Source organism: Eptesicus fuscus, chromosome 21 (assembly GCF_027574615.1).
Source record: "Eptesicus fuscus isolate TK198812 chromosome 21, DD_ASM_mEF_20220401, whole genome shotgun sequence".
In the NCBI taxonomy this organism is placed as follows: domain Eukaryota; kingdom Metazoa; phylum Chordata; class Mammalia; order Chiroptera; family Vespertilionidae; genus Eptesicus; species Eptesicus fuscus.
The window spans coordinates 8,061,341-8,080,884 of NC_072493.1; the positions used below are offsets into that span (position 1 = coordinate 8,061,341).

General features: G+C 55.2%; 2 protein-coding genes across 3 annotated transcripts in view; one reads left to right on the plus strand and one right to left on the minus strand.

Annotated features, from left to right (window-relative positions):
- Positions 1-1,825: 1,825 nt before the first annotated feature.
- Positions 1,826-14,322, plus strand: FCSK (fucose kinase). Its single transcript, XM_008139992.3, has 23 exons — positions 1,826-1,921; positions 2,230-2,381; positions 2,511-2,561; positions 3,566-3,691; positions 3,992-4,064; positions 4,407-4,504; positions 4,886-4,966; positions 5,517-5,636; positions 5,807-5,978; positions 6,403-6,515; positions 7,061-7,162; positions 7,286-7,456; positions 7,890-7,954; positions 8,361-8,731; positions 9,624-9,834; positions 9,995-10,161; positions 10,250-10,471; positions 10,829-10,972; positions 11,131-11,250; positions 12,303-12,490; positions 12,575-12,674; positions 13,171-13,394; positions 13,570-14,322. Exons 1-23 carry the CDS (start codon positions 1,840-1,842, stop codon positions 13,654-13,656), a joined length of 3,240 nt encoding a protein of 1,079 aa, XP_008138214.2. The 5' UTR covers positions 1,826-1,839; the 3' UTR covers positions 13,657-14,322.
- A 284-nt stretch (positions 14,323-14,606) lies between these two features.
- The window catches only part of COG4 (component of oligomeric golgi complex 4), a 30,757-nt gene continuing 25,819 nt past the window's right edge, over positions 14,607-19,544 (minus strand). For both annotated transcript variants that reach the window (XM_008139990.3, XM_054711323.1), the window contains 5 exons: positions 16,792-16,884; positions 15,936-16,019; positions 15,605-15,706; positions 15,371-15,499; positions 14,607-15,161 (listed from right to left, as the gene is read on the minus strand). In XM_008139990.3, coding sequence (XP_008138212.2) covers positions 15,027-15,161; positions 15,371-15,499; positions 15,605-15,706; positions 15,936-16,019; positions 16,792-16,884 — 543 coding nt within the window. In that variant the 3' untranslated portion in view covers positions 14,607-15,026. The remainder of the gene's footprint in view (positions 15,162-15,370; positions 15,500-15,604; positions 15,707-15,935; positions 16,020-16,791; positions 16,885-19,544) is intronic.

Here is a 19,544-nt window from a genome sequence, read left to right on the forward strand (position 1 = left end):
TCAGTTTCCTCATCTGTTTTTTTAGGATAAAGATGGTACTTTCCACACATTAAGTTAGAGGTTCATACAGTGATTTCTCCTTTGACGGTGCCAAGAAGGAGATGATATTATACTCTCCATGTTGGTTCAGGTTCTTGGAGAAGCCGAGACCAAGATGGGGTTAGATTTATTGGGGGAGGGAAAACAAGGAGGGAACTGGAGGAAGCAGGGGAGTGATGGGCAGGAACAGTCTCAGACTGCAGTGAGGTTCTAAGAGTTTCTGTGAGGTGGGTGGGGAGTCCTGGAGCCAGGATTGCCTGTCAGAGGGTCCCTAAACTGCTGGAAGGGGTCTGTCTGCCTGGCCCTGCTGCGCAGAGTCATTGGTTGGGAGCAGTTGGGGAGCATGGCCTCCGTGTGAACCAGCTGGGGGACGTTGGTCAGTTACACTCCTGCTTCAGGAGGCTGGAGCGGGGAGGGGTGCCAAAGATCACACGGTAAGTTGGTGGTCAAGCCGGAATCTCCCGCCACCCATTTACTGGCAAGGCCATCTGGGTATCCCTGGGAATGCCTTTGCCCTCAGGAGCCTGGCCAAGATCTCGGCTCAGATTTCCCCTCTGGACTTCCCTCCGGGGCTGAGCAGGGAACAGAGCACTTTCTGTTAGTGGCGAGGCTTTCCCTGCAGGCGTGTGGGAGTGCGGGTGTTGCTAAGTGGTGGTGTCTGTCCACCGGTGCAGAGGAGTCGGGCCTGAGAAGAAACTCGCTGAGGTGCCTCTGGGAAGGCGTGCAGCTAGCGCCCCCATCGCTCTGACACTGAGCTTTGGGGGTTGGAGGGAAGAGATGGGGTGGGCTGCTTCCTAGGACAGCAGTGGGGACTCTGCCAGAGGCAGATGCCAGGGTACTCTTGGGGACTTGTCTGCAGAGGTCTTGGGGAGGCCAGGGGCCCTGGAGTCAGATTGGTTTCCCGTCTGGTAGGAGAGAAATGTTGGGGGAGAGAGGAAGGGGTGAAGCCATAGCTTTGGCCTCATCTTCCCCTCACTTGCTCAGAATGCCCGAAAGAAGATGGTGGCAGGTGGGGTTGCAGCCTCTTTCAGGCGTGGAGCCTCTGGGAGGGGAAATCCCCCCTGAAGTCCCTAATAGTGGGCACTGTTGGCACCCTGCCTAGATCCCTTGAACAGGCTGGTGCACTCCTCCCACAACTGTCCCCTTCTCCAGGGAATTCCCTTCAGCCTCAGGAGCCTGGGAGGTTCGGCCTTCCCTCCTCCCAGATCACAGCCAATGACTGAAAGCTGAGGGGCCAGTGGTGCAGAAAGGGTAGGCCTTTGCTTTAAGGTGGGACCCCCTGTCTACCCCACCCTGCTCCTGAGGAAATCACGTGCACCCAGAATGAGAAAGTCAAAGACACACTTATCACATGACCCAGCAATCCCACACCGAGGTATCCACCTGGAGAGATGAAGTCTTAGTTCATACTAAATTTGCACATGAATATTTATAGCAGCTCTATCATGGCTGTCAAAACCTGGAAACAGCCCAGATGTCCTTTAGTGAGTGGATGGAGAAACAGACTGTGGAAGGTCCGTGCGAAGAAAGAACTGCAGTGCTGATGTGCATAGCCAACATGGATGAATCTCAGAGGCATGTTGAGTGAAAGAAGCCAATCTCAAAAGATTCCATTCCAACTCTAGCTATAGAGAACTGATGGATGATTGTCAAGTGTGACTGTAGTAGTGGTGACCACAAGGATCTATGCAAGTGTTAAAATTCATAAAGCAACACAAAAATCAGTGTTAGGCTATGATAACAAAATAATTCATGTACATCCCTGTTTCTGCCTCAGAAAGCTCCTCAACTTTGGCTAGAATGGAGCAGCCCAAGGGGGTTGATTGGACGGTTATCATCCTGACATACCAGTACAAGGACAGTGTCGAGGTCTTCCAGAAAGGTAGGGGACCCTCCCTCCCCACTCTGCCCTAATGTAGGAACCCCTCCCCATACCCCTATACCTCCTATAGTTCAAACCTAGAGTCTGCTTCTTCCTAGCCATATGACCTTTGACATATCGTGTCACTTCATCTGTAAAATGGGAATAATTGTACCTACCTCACAGAGTTGGGCGAAGAGCTAATGAGCTACTACGTGAAAAGCTACTGAGTCAAAGATGAAATAATAATTATCAGTAGGTTTGCTTTAGTTGCTTGGGACCAGGGCTGGGAGGCTGGGGAGCAGGCGCCAGGTGTGTTCTGACCACAGAGCTGGAAGTGCGGCAGAAACGAGAGCAGATCCCCGCCGGGACTTTGTTACTGGCTGTGGAGGACCCTGAGAGGCGTGTGGGCAGTGGAGGAGCCACCCTCAATGCCCTGCTGGTGGCTGCTGAACACCTGAGTGCCCGGGCAGGCTTCACTGTGAGTGCTCGTGTCGCTCCTTTCGTGCCTCAGTGGCTTTGTGTCGGGGCCTCTCCCCAGACAAGAGGGTGCCATCCTTGGTGCCTTCTGCCCAGGCCTCTGTCTATAGGGCTTTTCCACTCTTGACAGGTGGTCACCGCTGATGTCCTGCAGTCGGCCTGGATCCTTATCCTGCACATGGTTAGTACGATGCTGGGCGGGGTGCCATGCAGAAGGCTGGAACCATCGATCCTCAGGGTTGGGTAGGGGTGTGTTTGCAAGGTGTTTTTTTGTGCAAATCCAGAAGAATTAGAGTCAGAATGGATCCAAGTATCCAAAAAAATAGGAAACTGGCTAAATATAAATAGCATACCCTTCTGGTAAAATATTAGAAAGGGATTAATAAGTCCATCTAATTCTATGCATTGAAAGAGACTTTCCAGCTCTGTAACCTTGGGCAAGGCACTTGACTCTTTCTAAGCCTCAGTTTCCCCATCTGTAAAATCAGGATGGCGATGGTTCCTGCTTTGTGTGGATATGCTGAGATGATCCATTAAATGCTTAAAGCGGGACCTGGCTTTATATAGTTCCCAATGTTATTTCCCCAGTTTTACCTGTGTGTGTGTGTGTGTGTAGTGTGTGTGTGTGTTAAGTTCTGTTGTTTCTACCTTTTCAGAATCTCATTTTTGTAAAAAAAAAAAAAAAAATTAAAGAATATCTATATATATAAAAGCCTAAGCAACTGTCTGACTGTTCAACCGGTAGCTGTGATGCGCAATGACCACCAGGGGGCAGACGCTCAACACAGGAGCTGCCAAACTGTTGTGGTTCTTGGGTGATGCACCCAGAAGCAGAGAGAAGGGAGCCTGATTCCGGTGTCGGGGGATGTCGGAGAGCCGGTTTTGGCCTGATCCCCACAGGCCAGGTCGAGGGACCCCACCTGTGCATGAATCCATGCACTGGGCCTCTAGTATGCATATAAGTCTGAAAGGATATACCTCAAAATGAGAGGAATGGTTATTATTCCTGAGAGATTTTCTTTTTGCCTATCTGAATTTTCTAACCTTTTACTATAATCACGTACTTGGGAAAATTACACGAGAAAACACTCTAGCTTGATGACTTTACACCTTTGCACAGCTCCTGGGGTGTCCCCAGGCTCTCTGCCCCAAGGGCTCTTTGCCCTGACCCTGCTTCCCCCACAGGGCCGAGACTTCCCCTTCGATGACTGTGGCCGGGCCTTCACCTGCCTCCCCGTGGAGAACCCCCAGGCCCCCGTGGAGGCTCTGGTCTACAACCTGGATCGCTTGCTGGACATCATGACCTATCAGGTGAGGCCAGCAGGTGCCTTAGGGCCTTGTTCCTCTCTCATTGCACCACCAGCTATAGCGTGTCCTGGCTCAGACGGGATGCCAGGAAGAATGGCTTTGGAGGAGCCTAGAGTTAGAGCTTTAGGAAATTAGTGTTGGCAAAACTGGAGGGAGGTGTGGTCCCAGGAGGTGGGCAGAAGGGACTGGGAAGGCCTCTGTTATCTCAGAGTCTCCCTAGAGCAGGGGGACAGGCTCGACACTGGGCTGTGTGGGAGCAGAGGAAGGGCTGGGCCAGGCCACCATCTGCACTCTCTCCCGCAGCTGGGCCCAGGCTCCCCGCCAGGTGTGTGGGTCTGCAGCACCGACATGCTGCTGTCTGTTCCTCCCAACCCAGGTGAGCCTGAGAGGGCATGGGACCTCCTCCCTTGCCATAGCCCGAGGGGGTCTGTGCCTGTCCTAGCTCACCATTTCTGGGCCGGCCCACTGCCCTATTCAGAAGGGAAGCTGTTGAATGGAGACACCAGCCCTGCCCCTTCTGCCCTCCAGGGCTGTGGTAGAACTTTGGGAGGGGAGGCATGGTCATTCTCCCAGAGGAATGTCCATTTGGCTTGGGAACCATCTTTTCCTTCTAGAGGTGCCCAGATGCCCCTGCCCTGAGCTCTTATCTTTACCGGGTTGGAGCCTCCCTGCCTTGGGTTGGGGCCCCCAGGGAGGCTCCTGACTTCTCTGCTCACAGGGATCAGCTGGGACGGCTTCCGGGGAGCCAGAGTGATCGCCTTTCCAGGAACCACAGCCTACGCCCGGAACCATGGTGTCTACCTCACCGACGCCAAGGTAGTGCCCCTGGGGCAGTGGCACGGTCCACAGAGCCGGGCTGGGCTGGCCTCCTGGTCCTGTGCTCTGGGCGGCCTCTCGCCCTGGACTTGCTGGTACAGCCTGGATTCGGAGGAGTTTCCTCTATGGCAACAGCTCTCATGCTCACTGAGTCTTTCACCAAACTTGCATTGCACATGGCCCCTGTGCCAGGCTCTGTGCTGGGCGGGGCTGGGAAGACATGCAGGGCCCCTCTGCTGTCAGGTGGGACATTGCTCCCGGGAGCACGCTGGTACCTGTCAGACATGCACCTGGGTTTTCGCTGGAGAACACCCTAGCTGTGTCCCTGTTCCTGATCGTCCTTGGCCCCCTTCCCTAACTCTGTTTTCTCCCCCGACACAGGGCTTCGTTTTAGACATTTACTACCAGGGCAGCGAGGCGGACATACAGCGGTGCGCCAGGCCTGATGGGCGGGTGCCACTGGTATGGCTGCCGCCCAGGTTGGGGGGCTTTGGGGACCCCGTGGAAAAGGGAGGGTTTGCCTTCCTGCTCGGGAAAGAGCTCTACTCCTTCTAGAAGATTCCAGGGCAGGATAGAACCAGAATCTGTGGTGGAGGAGCAGGTGGAGCCAGAATCTGAGGAAAGGGTCTTGTCCTGAACGGGAAAGGCTAGAACAAGAACGCGAGAAAGTTCAGGAATGCATTGGGAGGAAGTCTGGAGTCCGACTTGGGGGCTCCTTCTAGAATGAAGGACAAGGATCGCGTGGTGGGTAAGGGTCTGGGACCAGACCAGGGGATGATAGAGGACTAGGTTTGGGAGGAGGCCTGAGAACTGAGAGGGGTCCCAGAGGTGCCTGTTCAGGGGACCCCCTTCCAGGAAGCCTGGGGTCTGGGTGCAGGAGTGGTCCCGAAGATGAAGGACTCTGCCTGGCATAGCAGCCAGCCTTCGGGTCCATCTTTATGTGTCTTCCCCAACTCAGGCCCAAGCCTGACCCCAGGGTCCCCCCACCTGATCCTCATGGGGGCTCCTCCAGGTCTCCGGAGTCGCCTTTTTCTCTGTGGAGACTGCTGAGCACCTCCTGGCCACTCACGTGAGCCCACCCCTGGATGCCTGCACCTACATGGGTTTGGACTCTGGAGCCCGGCCTGTCCAGGTGACTGAGGGTGGGGGCTGGGGGCCCTGGCCTGGGGGAAAGGCCCTGACACTGGCTCTGTGACCTCAAGCTAGCCCCTTCCCCTCTCAGGGTCCGTGTCTCTGGGGATGGGACCGCTCCAGTTTGGCCTAGGAACCCCCCAATAGCTGTGCTTCCTATCCTTGTCCCAGCTGTCTCTGTTTTTCGACATCCTGCTGTGCATGGCCCGGAATGTGAGCAGAGAGGCCTTCCTGGCGGGGCGGCCTCCGGAAATGGGGCAAAGCGACGCCGACGTCGAGGGCTATCTTCAGGTTGCTCGGGCCAAGCTGTGGAGGGAACTTCGTGATCAGCCCCTCACCATGGGTGGGTGCTGCCTCTCGGCTCCCTGGGTAGGGAGACCACAGAGTGAGGACCCCCTACCCAGAGATACAAGGCTGCCTCCTGCCTGGTCCCTGGGCTCCTGGGCCAGGCAGGTCTAGTGCATATATCAGCCAATTGTCCTCTCCCAACCCAGAGGCCTGACACCCCCGACTCCCCTCAACCCCCAGTAACTCTCTTCTTTTTGTCTTATTCCTGGGCTCCAGTCCCAGCCTTTCCATTTCCTAGCTGTGTGACTTTGGGCAGGTTACTGAGCCTCTCTGGATTTTAGCTTCCCCATCAGCACAATGGGCTCAGTGCTAGGCCTGCCCTCCAGGGCCTGATGAAGATGTGTCTTCTGGCTGGAGGCCTGGCTGGGCTCAGAGCAGCAGCAGGCAGAGGGGTGGGGTCATTGCTTGTATCTTTACAGCATATATCCCTGACGGCAGCTACAGCTATATGACCACCTCGGCCAGTGAGTTCCTGCACAGCCTCACGTTTCCCAGGGCTCCTGGGGCCCAGGTCGCACACTCCCAGGTGGAGGTAAGACCAGCAGAGGTGCCTGAGGACAGGTGGGATAGGGGATCCTAGAAAGGAAAGGAATAGCCCACGCTTGGAGCAGATTACCCAGGAATACAGATGTCATTACCCCATTTGGCGAGAGGCAGTGGAGGCTCAGACAGGTTAAGTAACTGGCCTAAGGCCACAGAGTCAGTAAGTGGTCAAGTTAGGATTCTACATCCAGGTCTGCCTGATGGAGAAGCTAGAGAAGACCCCACCCCTTTCTTTGGGGACTGCTTGGGGAGATGAGCACATTTGAGGTGATGGTGCTGAGGTGCTGAGGAAGGGGACAGGTAGATTTCCGAGGTTGCCCTCCGAGTGGCGGGGGTACCTGGACTGGTGGGAGAGGTTTTCTGGGGAAGCTGCCATCTGGTGGGACCTCCGTTACTGAGTTCAGACTTCTCTGGGGGACCGTGCAGGAGAGCTCGCCCCTGGGAGCAGCGTGAACGGGTGGGAGGAGAGTCAGCCTGAAGCTGGGGCCAGGGCAGGTGTAGAGGGCGCTCACGACCTTCTCCCTGGCTGCTCAGGAGCTGCAGCTACTGGGGGCTGGGAGCTCTGTGGTCAACTGCCTGCTGGAGGGCGCCGTCCGACTGGGTGCTGGGAGTGTCCTGCAGCACTGCCATCTCCAGGTGAGGCCTGAGAGCAGGGGCAGAGGGCAGGCAAGGCTGTGGGGGCCAGGCCGTGTGTGTGTGTCGGGGGGGGTGCCTGGAGCGGCACTGCCCCCTCAGGATGCCTGCCCTCTCCCTTGCCAGGGCCCCATTCACATCGGCACTGGTTGCTTTGTGAGTGGCCTGGACACGGCCCAGTCCGAGGCGCTACACGGCTTGGAGCTGCAGGATCTTGTCCTGCAGGGGCACCACGTGCGGCTGCACGGAGCCCCTGTTCGTGCCTTCACTCTCGTTGGACGTCTGGACAGCTGGGAAGTAGGTGCCCGCCCTGCGTCCCCTCACCCCCACCTTCAGGCTTTGGGGAGCCCAGGGACCCCAGCCCAGTTTCCACTCCACTGCAGGGCTCGCTGAGCGCTGGCCTGAGGGATAGGCTGTAGCCAGTAGAGTCTCGCCATGCCTTTCTCTCCCTCCTCAGCTGCTCTGCCAGGCTGGAGACTGAGGTTCAGAGAGGGAGGTGACCTGCCCTGGGCGGCAGAGCCAGTTATAGTGGATTGGGCCTAGAACCGGGATCCTGCGCCAGGTTCCCGGCACCTGGGCAGGATCGCTGAGCTCCAGGGCTTGACACAGTGTTTCAGAAGCTGCTTTCCTATGTGCAAGTCTCTCCTCCTGTCCCCTCTGGTCTTCGTGTCCCTGACCCCTCCCTTCCTGTGGTCCCCAAAGCCCTGACTGCCTCCTCCACTTCCCCCAGAGACAGGGGACAGGAACATATCTTAACATGTCGTGGAATGAGTTCTTCCAGAAGACAGGCATTCGGTAAGATGGATGGCCTCCCTGGGCCTCTGGGCCTCAGCAGCCAGGGCGGCGCTTCTTCCAGGCTCTCTTTGCCTCAGCCCCAAAGCAGCACCTGCCCTCCCACCAGCCCTGGGGCCTGGGGTAGTTTGGGGCAGTCTGATCCTCCCCAGCACTTTCCCCCTGGACAATCCCCAATTCCTGCCTGTGCTCAGGCTTTGGGATTTTGTTCCGAGGCCTGGGAAAGGGGGCAGGGCAGTTCGTCTCCCTCCCTAAATTGCCTGCTTATGCCACCTAGAGGAATTTGTCCTGCCCCTCCTCCCCCCGCCCCCGTGAATTAGCCAGCCCCCAGTCGACAGGCAGTCAGGCCTTGGGGAGGAAGCAGGAGCCCAGGCTTCCCTCCTGCTAACATGCCTTCTCCCCACATCAGAAACTGGGACCTGTGGAACCCAGACACGCCCCCCACAGAGCGTTGCCTTCTCAGTGCCCGCCTCTTTCCTGTGCTCCACCCGTCGAGGGCCCTGGGGCCCAGGGACATGCTGTGGATGCTAGACCCCCAGGAGGATGGGGGTGAGGCCCTGTGGGCCTGGCGGGCCTCCTGGCGTCTGTCCTGGGAGCAGCTGCAGCCCTGTCTGGACCGGGGTGCCACATTGGCCTCCCGCCGGGACCTGTTCTTCCGCCAGGCCCTGCACAAGGCGCGCAAGGTGCTTGAGGCCAGGCAGGACCTCAGCCTGCGCCCGTTGATCCGGGCCGCTGTCCGCGAGGGCTGCCCTGGGCTCCTGCTGGCCACGCTGGACCAGGGTGAGTTGCTGGGTTTCTGTGTGGGGAAGCGAGACCCAGCGTCACCTGCCCTACCTGCCCTCGGGGTTGATGACCGGAGGTGGGAGATTTCAAAGCAGGGGACACAGTGGAGTTTGCTTTCAGGTTCCTGGGAGCTTCATTCTTGTCAGTAGGGAGTTTGATGAGAGGCTGAGGCCTGGGCCCGAGCCTCTGGGTCCAATGAGCATCAGCAAACCCTACATGTCTTGTACTGGGTGCCAAAACGTAGGTGCCAGAGCCCCAGGGGAAGTGGCAGGCTCTCTCAGGCAGCACCTCATTAATGATCCCAGTGATTGTGGAAAGTGATCCCTATTTTTAAAAATATATATATTTCATTGATTTTTTTACAGAGAGGAAGGGAGAGGGGTAGAGAGTCAGAAACATCGATGAGAGAGAAACATTGATCAGCTGCCTCCTGCACACCCCCCACCGGGGATGTGCCCGCAACCAAGGTACATGCCCTTGACCGGAATCGAACCTGGGACCCTTCAGTCCACAGGCTGACGCTTTATCCACTGAGCCAAACCGGTCAGGGCAAAAGTGATCCCTATTGAAGTTATCCACCTACAGCCACACAGCTGGTGGGGTGGCACTGAGACTGAACACAGGCAGTTTGACCCCGAGTCTGAGTTCTTAACCACTCTGGGCACCCTGGGTGGGGGTAAAGAGGCACAGCTGGGCTGGGCTGGGGCTGGCAGTATGAGAACTTTGCAAGCAGAGGAGTGGGGTGTGCATTCATAGGCGAGGGTACATCTTGGGCAAAGTGAAGAGGTGTGAGGGATCAGGCATGTTTGGGGGCTGTGGAACAGTCTCTTGGGGAAGAGGGCATTGGGGGTGGGTCCCATCCCTAACCACCCGGCTTCTGGTCCCTCAGTTGCAGCGGGTGCAGGAGACCCAGGCGTGGCGGCCCGGGTGCTGGCCTGTGTGGCAGACGTACTGGGCTGCATGGCAGAAGGCCAAGGTGGCTTACGGAGTGGGCCGGCTGCCAATCCTGAGTGGATCCGGCCCTTCTCGTACTTGGAGTGTGGAGACCTGGCTGGGGGTGTGAAGGCACTTGCCCAGGAGCGGGACAAGTGGCTGAGCAGGTGGGTGCTAATGATGTCAGAACCCTGGAGAAGCCCCTGATCATTCTTATAGGTGCAAACCCAGAGAGAGGTGGGCCCAAGGAAGTCAGGGCCCCAAACCCAGGCAGCCTTCCCCCAGCTTGGGGCTCCATGCCACCATCTCTCCCTTCCCTCTTGGCAGGCCAGTCCTGTTAGTGCGAGCTGCTCGCCACTACGAGGGGGCTGGGCAGATCCTGATCCGCCAGGCTGTGATGTCCGCCCAGCACTTTGTCTCCACGGAGCCTGTGGGGCTGCCGGCACCCGGGCAGTGGGTGGAGGCTGAGTGCCCAGCTCGCGTGGATTTCTCTGGTGAGCCCCTTGGAGGGGGGTGAGGGTAGTCACCCCAGAGCTGGGCAGGCAGCCCCCTGACCAGCTTGGTCTTGTTCAACTGCTGCAGGAGGCTGGAGTGACACGCCACCCCTTGCCTATGAGCTTGGTGGGGCAGTGCTGGGCCTGGCTGTGCGAGTGGATGGCCGCCGGCCCATTGGGGCCAGGGCTCGCCGCATCTGGGAGCCTGAGCTGTGGCTGGCAGTGGGGCCTCGGCGGGATGAGATGGCCATGAAGATAGTGTGCCGGAGCCTGGAGGACCTGAAGGACTACTGCCAGCCCCATGCTCCAGGTCAGGGCACCCAGGACATCTGCCGGTGGGAGTGGCACACATAGCTAGCTGCGGGTGTAGGACAGAACCCTGGAGACCCTGCTGGCCATGGGGGCCTGGCTTGAGGGCTAGCCATTCAGCTTGAGGAGTCCCGAGGTCTCCTTGCCCATGTGCATGCAGCTACAAGAGGTAGAGCTGGCACATTTGCCCATGTTGGGGAGCCCAGAGGTCTTTTGGGGGCTTGGGGATGGGGCTTGCACTGCTGCTGGGCTTTTGTCCCCTAGATGAGCCCCTAGATGGGAAACAGTGGAGGTGGGTGGTATGTCTGCTTCTGCCTTGGGAGACCAAATGCCTTGCTGGGTGCTGGTCCCTCCGCAGGGGCCCTGCTGAAGGCGGCCTTCATCTGTGCGGGGATCCTGCACGTCAGGTCCAAGCTCTCGCTGAGTGAGCAGCTGCTGCGCACCTTTGGGGGCGGCTTCGAGCTGCACACCTGGTCTGAGCTGCCCCATGGCTCTGGCCTCGGTGAGTGAGCCCAGTCCTGCTGCCAGCCACTCCATCCCTGCCCTTCAGCCTCTCCTTCCTTCCTCCTCACTACCCTGCCCAACAGACCAAGGGGGTGGGGCAGGTCTGGGCTGCGCAGAGGTGTTTCATGCCCGACTGACCTCTTCCCTGCCCTGCAGGCACCAGCAGCATCCTGGCGGGCACTGCCCTGGCCGCCTTGCAGCGGGCCGCAGGCCGGAAGGTGAGCAGGGAGGCCCTGATCCACGCAGTGCTGCACCTGGAGCAGGTGCTCACCACAGGTATGGGACTGCCCCTGCTGGGAGCGAGGTCACTGGCACTTTCCCAAGCGCTTCTGGGGCTCCCCTGGGCTTGCCTTCAGCCACATAACTGCTGTTCCTCAAATGGTTAGAGCTTCCTCATCACTCTGACTTCTGGTGATGTTCAACTTGAAGTATTTCTACTTCAAAGGAGCTGATGTTTTAGGAGCACCTAGAGATTCTGTGCTACACCTTCATGTGTGTTACTTGTTTATTCCTCATGGCTTTGTTGCCACCCAGGACTGTCCCTTAGGGTGGGGCTAGGCAGAATGGGTTTGTAGCAGAAGACAGGACCTTCAGCCCGCCTTCCCAACCAACCTGCCCCTCCCTTGGGCTATGGTCATTTGTGCCCACCTCCCCTTCCCGCCAGCCATGTGGGGGGCACTGAGGGCCCAGAACATGGCGGTGATCACAGTCTTCTCCCTCTTCTCGCCACCATGGCCCCTTGGAATCCATGCCCAATGGGGAGCACCTAGAGGTTCGTCAGCACGATCCTAGGGTGCTGTGGTCACCCAGGATGGCAGGCTTCATCCCCATCGTGATTCTGGGCAGGAAACTGTCACAAAGATGTATAGATGCTGATTATGCCACTTTTCCCTGTCCCTTTGCAGCCCACCCCTCCTTTTGTTGTAATGACTCACATCCCATAACAGGTAGTTCTTAGCACGAGGGGCAAACAGGGAGGCCTTTCTAGTTTTCTTCTGAGATATACCATTCAAACCCTTCATTTGGTCAATTGACAGCTATTGAGTATCCAACTCAGTGTTGGACCCTGGGGATAATATGAACAAATACAGGGCCCTTGCTCTCAAAAATTAAATGGTCTATTGGGGACAGACGTTAATCAATAGCCACTCAAGCTGGGTTCTGGAGTGAAATCCTTTCTCTTGCTGGGCTCATCCTGCTCCCAAGGCTGGTGACAGAAGCTGGACAGCTCACCTGGTCCAACTGGAGCTGGTTCCTGCCAGAGCCTGGGCTGGGAGAGAGAAGTTGGGCCAGACAGGCTCCAAGAGTGATGGACTCTGGGTTCACAGGAGGTGGCTGGCAGGACCAAGTGGGTGGTCTAATGCCTGGCATCAAGGTGGGGCGCTCCCGGGCCCAGCTGCCACTGAAGGTGGAGGTGGAAGAGGTCGCTGTACCTGAGGGCTTTGTCCAGACGCTCAATGACCACCTACTCCTGGTGTACACTGGCAAGACCCGCCTGGCACGGAATCTGCTGCAGGTGAGCCCCAGCCCAGGAGGAAGAAGGGAGGCAGAAGCTCAGCAGGGCCCAGCCCTTCATTGCACCCTCCTGCCCCATCTGCAGGATGTGCTGAGGAGCTGGTATGCCCGGCTGCCTGCCGTTGTACAGAATGCTCACAGCCTCGTGCGGCACACGGAGGAGTGCGCAAAAGCCTTCCACCAAGGTGAGGTGCTTCTTCCCAGGGGCAGGGCACCAGGAGTGAGGGTCTTGTCGCCCATGGGTCTAAGGCAAGGGGCCTTTTCAGGCTGGCACAGGCCTCAGATGTTAGGCCTCTGGGGACAGAAGCCTACCATCTGTCCTCCTTAGGGTCTCACTTAGGTGGGAGACATATCTCAGGACAATACTTGCATCATGGGGAAGGCCTCCAGTCCTATCTACCAAGAAGCAGGTGGGGGAAGAGGCTGGGCCCTTTAACCAAGTGCCAGGGAGTCAGAGCTAAGCAGGGTTCAAGTGAGTGGCTGTACCATTCACTGAACACTGCGGGGCACCATGTCAGTTTTATGTGCACGGTCCTCAGACAACCCTGTGAGGTGGTCTTTACTACTCCTGTTCCCAGCCCCTGGTTGAGCAGCACCTCTTGGCACTTTAGTGTCGATAAATGGGCGTTGACAGAATATTCTGGCTCAGATACGCCTTCCCCTTCTCTGCCCCCACCCCAGGAAGCCTGCCTCTGCTGGGCCAGTGCCTGACCTTGTACTGGGAGCAGAAGAAGCTCATGGCTCCAGGCTGTGAGCCCCTGGCTGTGCGGCGAATGATGGATGTCCTGGCCCCCCACGTGTATGGCCAGAGCCTGGCAGGGGCAGGCGGTGGGGGCTTTCTCTATCTGTTGACCAAGGAGCCAAAGCAAAAGGAGGCTCTGGAGGCCGTGCTGGCCAAGACTGAGGTACCTGATGGTGTTGGGTATGGTAATTGGTGGGGGGCAGGAGCCCTCACTGTGGCCCACTGGCTAACAGGGGCTACAGCTACATGTCCCCCTGGCCTTGCAGCCTCAGGTCAGCCTCCAGAAGACCACAGATTTGCACAGAGCCCTTTACACACCTCTTGTCATTTGCTCCCAGGGCCTGGGGAACTACAGCGTCCACCTGGTAGAAGTGGACACTCAGGGCCTGAGCCTGCAGCTGTTGGGGAGTGAGAACTCAACCTGATGCCCCTTCCCACGAGGCTTGTCCCTCAGCAAGAGGAGAAAACCTGGAGCTACAGCAGCCCCTCCCTTCAGAGCACTCAGCCTCCGACTCCCCACCTACCTCTTTATGGATCTGCTCGCAAAGGAAGCCGACTTGAGTTTGGGCCCAGCCCCTGGTGAAAGAGACACCACGCTTGGGAACAGGACTGTGACCTCTTGATTAACTGTGGCCTAGGCTTGGCCTCTGCTCCATCTGGACATAGGAAGGTCCTAAGCTCAGTGTCCTTTGTGGCCTTTACCAATCCCGTGGCTCAGCTGGGGCCTTGACCTCCTTACTCTCCACGGGGGTCCTGGAAGGGGATGACAACCAGCCCTAGCAGAAGCTGGGTCCCTTGGTAAGGCTGACCCTGAAGAGGCCCTCTGAGGCATTTCCTGTGGCCTTCCTTAGAGGCTGGGCTTTTGCCTGAATAGACTTCATGTTCAGTACTCACTCCCAGGCTGACTTGATGGGGGAGTGGGAGTAGGGGTAGGGGTCTAGACCCATGTCTGTGAAAGTGAGCCAGTGTGGTCTACAGCCAATCACTGCCAACTCAGGCCTTAACCTGTACCATGGACTGTGCCATGTGGCCCAGAGCCTATGGGCAGTAGGTTTTCAAGACTGTGACCTTCTTGGAATAAATCGAATTCGCCCTTCGAGGTTGTCCTCATAGAACTCTTTTGTTCCTGCCAGGAGGAATTCCCACCTCCCCTGGCACTGTGGGAAACTGCCCTGGGGATGATCCAGCTTCTGGTGCTGAGGGTCCAGGGTCAGGTGAGTCACCAGCTATCAAGTGGGTCCTGGCAGGAGCTGTGTGCCACTCTGGGTGTGGGAGGAGGCTGAGGCTTTAGGCTTTTGCGTTTACATTTCAGTGCAACTGGTACACCTGTCTTGCCCTGTAGCACCCAGCCCTCCCTGAAAACAGCACACTGGCATTTCTCTGAGGAGTCTCTTTAATCAGAGTGGACATAATATCACATCCTCTTCTCGGAGTAAACCTAATTCTCTAGGCCCCCAGATGCACCCAAATCCTTTAGGGCTGGCAGTCTGTTTGCTGCAGTGTCCGGGGTGGGCGGGGCAGAGAGCATGACCACCATGGAGAAGGCTGGCCTGCGTTGACTTGCCCACCAATTAGGAGCCCAGGAAGACCCACCCCTTGGTGGGGAGAAGCTACTCCCAAAGCACCACCCAGCTCGGTCTGAGTGCAGAGAGTGGAGTGAGTCAATGCCTTGTTTCCCTGCTGCCAATGGTGGAACAGTCTGGGCTGTCAGAGCTCTCCTCATGCCACACAGCCTTGCTCAGCTCCTTGGCTGTGGCCACTTAGTGTGATGGGCCAGGTGGGCTCACCCTGGTGGCTATAGGCGCAGCCTCTTGATGTCCTCATTGCGGAAGTCTATGCGTAGAGCCAGCACCTGACGCACTTCCGCAGGGGTGAGGCGCCATGTCAGTGGGCCAGAGTTGGCGCCCCAGTAATCTAGAATCTCAGTCACCTGTGGGAAGAACAGAGCCAAGTCAGCCAGGAGGAGGCTATCCTGAAGGCAGGCCTTGGTCCACCAGGTTCAGAACAGTGGAGCCCAGGAAGAAGGTTCCTGGCAGGGCTGGGCTGCTGGCGTTTTGGTGGAGTGGCTGGCATCCAAATGTGGTCTATGCTCTCTTCCCAGACACCTTTCCCTGGTTAGGCTGAGGGGACCCCACATACCCGCTCCAGATTGAGGACTGTAGCCATCTGGGAGAGCCGGGCAAACTTGTCTCGGATGGTCCAGGTGGTCACCGTGGTAAGGTAGGCAATGAGTGACCTCAGCTCCTTGTCAAACTGCAGACCACCCAGCTGCAGGGGAACATAAGCCCAGTCACTGTTCAAGGATGCAAATGACAGGACCCATATTCCTCAAAGGAGAAACAGAGCTGGGGACCTGTACTCCCTTGACCTTACCCGGTTGAAGGTGGATTTCAGCACCACTCTCTCCATTTCGACTGCAACGAAGCTGGTCATGAGGCTGGTCAGATTGTCATAGATGACTGGAGACAGGCCGGCCTACACATAGAGGGTAGACTCAGTGGGAGCCCCACCTACCCCTCTGTCTACATAGTGGAGTTTTTGGGCGGTAGGGACAGTCACATGAGGCCATCAAGGAGTGTTTCCATTGGCTGGGACTTGGGAGGGCTTTCAGGGTTCCCAGCAGGAGTGTGATGAGGAGCCGCAGGCTGCTGATTTGGGCAGATGTGGGTAATTCCATAAGCTGGTTGTTAGAGCCCCTGCTCACCTTAAACTCAGCCATTTGCTGCTCCAGGTTAAGGATAAACTGTTGCACCCAAGGGTCGTTGGCCTCATAGTCATTGAATTCTTCCTATTGTTAGGAAGCAAGAGGGGTCACTGAGGGCTTCTCCAAGAAGAACCATTTACCCCCACCCACTTCCACCCTTCTAATAGAAGAGGTTCTCCTTCTCTGGTAGCTTTTGACTCATCCACCTTAAAACCAGCTTGGACATCGCAGCTGGCAGTGACTGCTGCTACTTCTGCACGACACTTCCCACTGACAAATGGCCCTGGCCTATAGCCATGGCTCACACAATATGGTAAAGCTCCTGGCATTTACTCACCCTAGCATCTCATGTTTTATAGCAGGGGTGGGGTGGGGAATGTCTGGCCTGCGGGCCCTATAAGGCCTGAGGAAATCATTTAATCTGGTCTTGCTAAGGCATTAGGGGTGAGTTAATTAAATGCTTGACCAACTATAGCAGGCTAATTTTTAAGTTGATAATTTTGTATGGCCCACGAATGAAGTTATAAATATCCAAATGGCCCTTGGCAGAAAGAAGATTCCCCACCCCTGTACTATAGGAATAAAATCCTTAGATTAAAAAAAAGAAAAAAGAACCTCAATAAGACGACATGTCAGGTGAAGGCAAACTCCCTTTAAATGTTTTTCTGAACCCTTCTGACTACGGGAACAGCCTATTTCCTGGGAGGAACCTAGACTATGGGGGTGAGGGGAGTGGGCCTGAGAAGTGTGTGAGGACTAGACTAGTCTGTTTAGACAGTTCCACTGCCCTCCAGCTGGGGGAGAGGGGAACAAGAGGGTAATCCTGAGCTTGATGGCTGCCTGTGGTCAGGCTTACCTCCTCAATGTTGTGGGAAACAGAGAGAAAGGTGTTGATCCAAGGCTGCACCTGTGGCTTGATTGCTGTGTTGTTTAGCTCTGCCAGCCCTTCCTGCAAAGGACAAGTATCAGACCATGAAGGCAGCCCCACCTCCACTCCTTTCCTTTCTCCAGCTCCATCCTTGACTGCCAGGACATTCTTCCAGCTCTGAGGCTATCTGCAGGCCTAGTTTGAAGTGTAATGGATAATGCTGATAAAAGAGGCCAGGAACACCAGTTCCTTTCCAGATCTGTGCCAATTCAGGTCCAGGCCAGAGATAAGGCCTAGAGGCTCGTGTGTACAACAAGCATGTCAAACCCTAATGCTAACACGGGCCAAATAAACAAGGTTTAAGTTTATGTGGGCTGCAAAAAAACAAAAGCTTCAATTTTCATAGAAACGTAGGTTTATTTCCATAGAGACATGCTGAATACAAAGGGCTGAAATAAATGAGTAATCGTTAACATAAAATAATAGAACATTTTAATAAAAATTAATATTTTTTCTTGAACATTAACTTACCAGACACTGAATAACTGCACAAATTAATACGCGTAATGCTAATAAACCTATTTTTCTTGTTCTCCGAGAGCAAAATATTTCCTGTTGCACACACCAAACAAGTCAGTACAAGACTAATGACCGGGCAATCGGCTGCTAAAATATTCGCTGCTAGTATTAGTGGAGAGAAATGGTGCGCCTGCATGTAAGGTGTGTAAGTGTAATGACACAATTATAATAATCAGTCATTAGAGAATGTTATAATTCGGTATTAATAATTATGTATAGAGAAACCAAGATGGCAGCATAGGTAAACACCTAAACTGCTGCCTCGCACAACAATTTCAAAACTACAACTAAAAGACAAAACATCTATCACCCAGAACCATGGGAAAGCTGGCTGAGTGGAAGTTCTACAACTAGAAGGAAAGAGAAAAGAGCATTGAGACATGCACAAGCGCTGAAAAGCTGAGGTACGGAGGTGCATGAATCGGGCTGGAGGCGGGTGACTGGCTGCGCTGCCTTTTTCAACCCGAAGGGAGACAAGCTCCCGATTACTCTGAAATCCAGTTTCTGGGGAGACGTGGGGGACCCAAATTCCTATGGGGAGAAGCTGGACTGTCTGCCATCGGGTCGGAAAGTGAGGGTGACTTTCTTGCAGAGGTGCGCCCAGCAATCATTGTTTACTGCGCTGGGGCGCGGGACGCGGGGACTTGGAAACGTGGAAACGCAGAGACGGCTGACTGGCAGCCATCGCTGTTTGCCATGCCCTAGCCTAGTGACTCCCTGAGACCCCACCCCGCCCAATCTACAAACCCACCCAAGCTACACGCAGTGGTTTTTGCATATAAATGGCCTGCCCTATCGCAGCTTAACTCAACAAACTGCAGCTCTGGTGAGACAGCTCCAAAACCTCCAAACCCCAAGCAAAGAGGAGAAAACTGTAGTTCTCACTATAGCTCCTGCTAGATGGCCTCAGACAGTAGCTGACCTGCACCCCATTGGAGATTCAGAAGCTAGTGTATCTAGAGGTCAGTGTGAGATGACACCAGATTTAAACTACTCACATCCATAAGTGACACATTAAATAGGCAGTCCCAGTGAGCATCAAAGCCCCACTGAAACTAGTCCTGTACCATAAGCATGTCTCCAGCACAGCAGTTCTTCCATTATAGAAACAGTGGGTCCTCACAGCCAATTGGCCTGGAGGTCAATTCCTCCCAGTGACACCAACAACAACCAAGACTTAACTACAACAAGGCTGAACACACAGTCCACAAAGGGATGCACCAAGAGTGTCCACCTCAGGTAACTGGGAGGCCGACCCATTGGGCCATATAGGACACTTAGCACAACAAGCCACCCTACCAACTCAGTGAAGCAGCGAAAATGCGGAGACAAAGAAACGGATCACAAACGAAAGAAATGGAGGAAAACAAACGACTGGATATAGAGTTCAAAACCACAGTTATAAGGTTTTTCAAGAATTTCCTAGAAAAGGCCGATAAATTTTTAAAAAAATATATTTCTTTATTGATTTCAGAGAGGAAGGAAGAGGGATAGAGAGATAGAAACATCAATGATGGGAGAGAACCATCGATCAGCTGCCTCCTGCATGCCCCCTACTGGGGATCGAGCCCACAACCCGGGCATGTGCCCTTGGTCGGAATTGAACCTGTGATCCTTCAGTCCGCAGGCCGACGCTCCATCCACTGAGCCAAACTGGCCAGGGCAAAGGCTGATAAATTTAATGAGACCTTCGAGGATATGAAAAAGGACCAACTAGAAATTAAACATACACTGGCTGAAATAAAAAATATTATACAGAGACCCAATGGCAGACTAGAGGAATGCAAGAATCAAGTCAAAGATTTGAAAAACAAAGAAGCAAAAAACACTCAACTGGGAAAGCAAAAAGAAAAAAAGAATCCAAAATGTTGAAGATAGTGTAAGAAGCCTCTGGGACAACTTCAAGCGTACCAATATCAGAATTATGGGGGTGCCAGAAGAAGAAAGAGAGCAACATACTGAAAACCTATTTGAAGAAATAATGACAGAAAACTTCCCCCACCTGGTGAAAGAAATAGACTTACAAGCCCAGGAAGCACACAGAACCCCAAACAAAAGGGATCCAAAGAGGACCACACCCAGGCACATCATAATTAAAATGCCAAGAGCAAAAGACAAAGAGAGAATATTAAAAGCAGCAAGAGAAAAACAGTTAATTACCT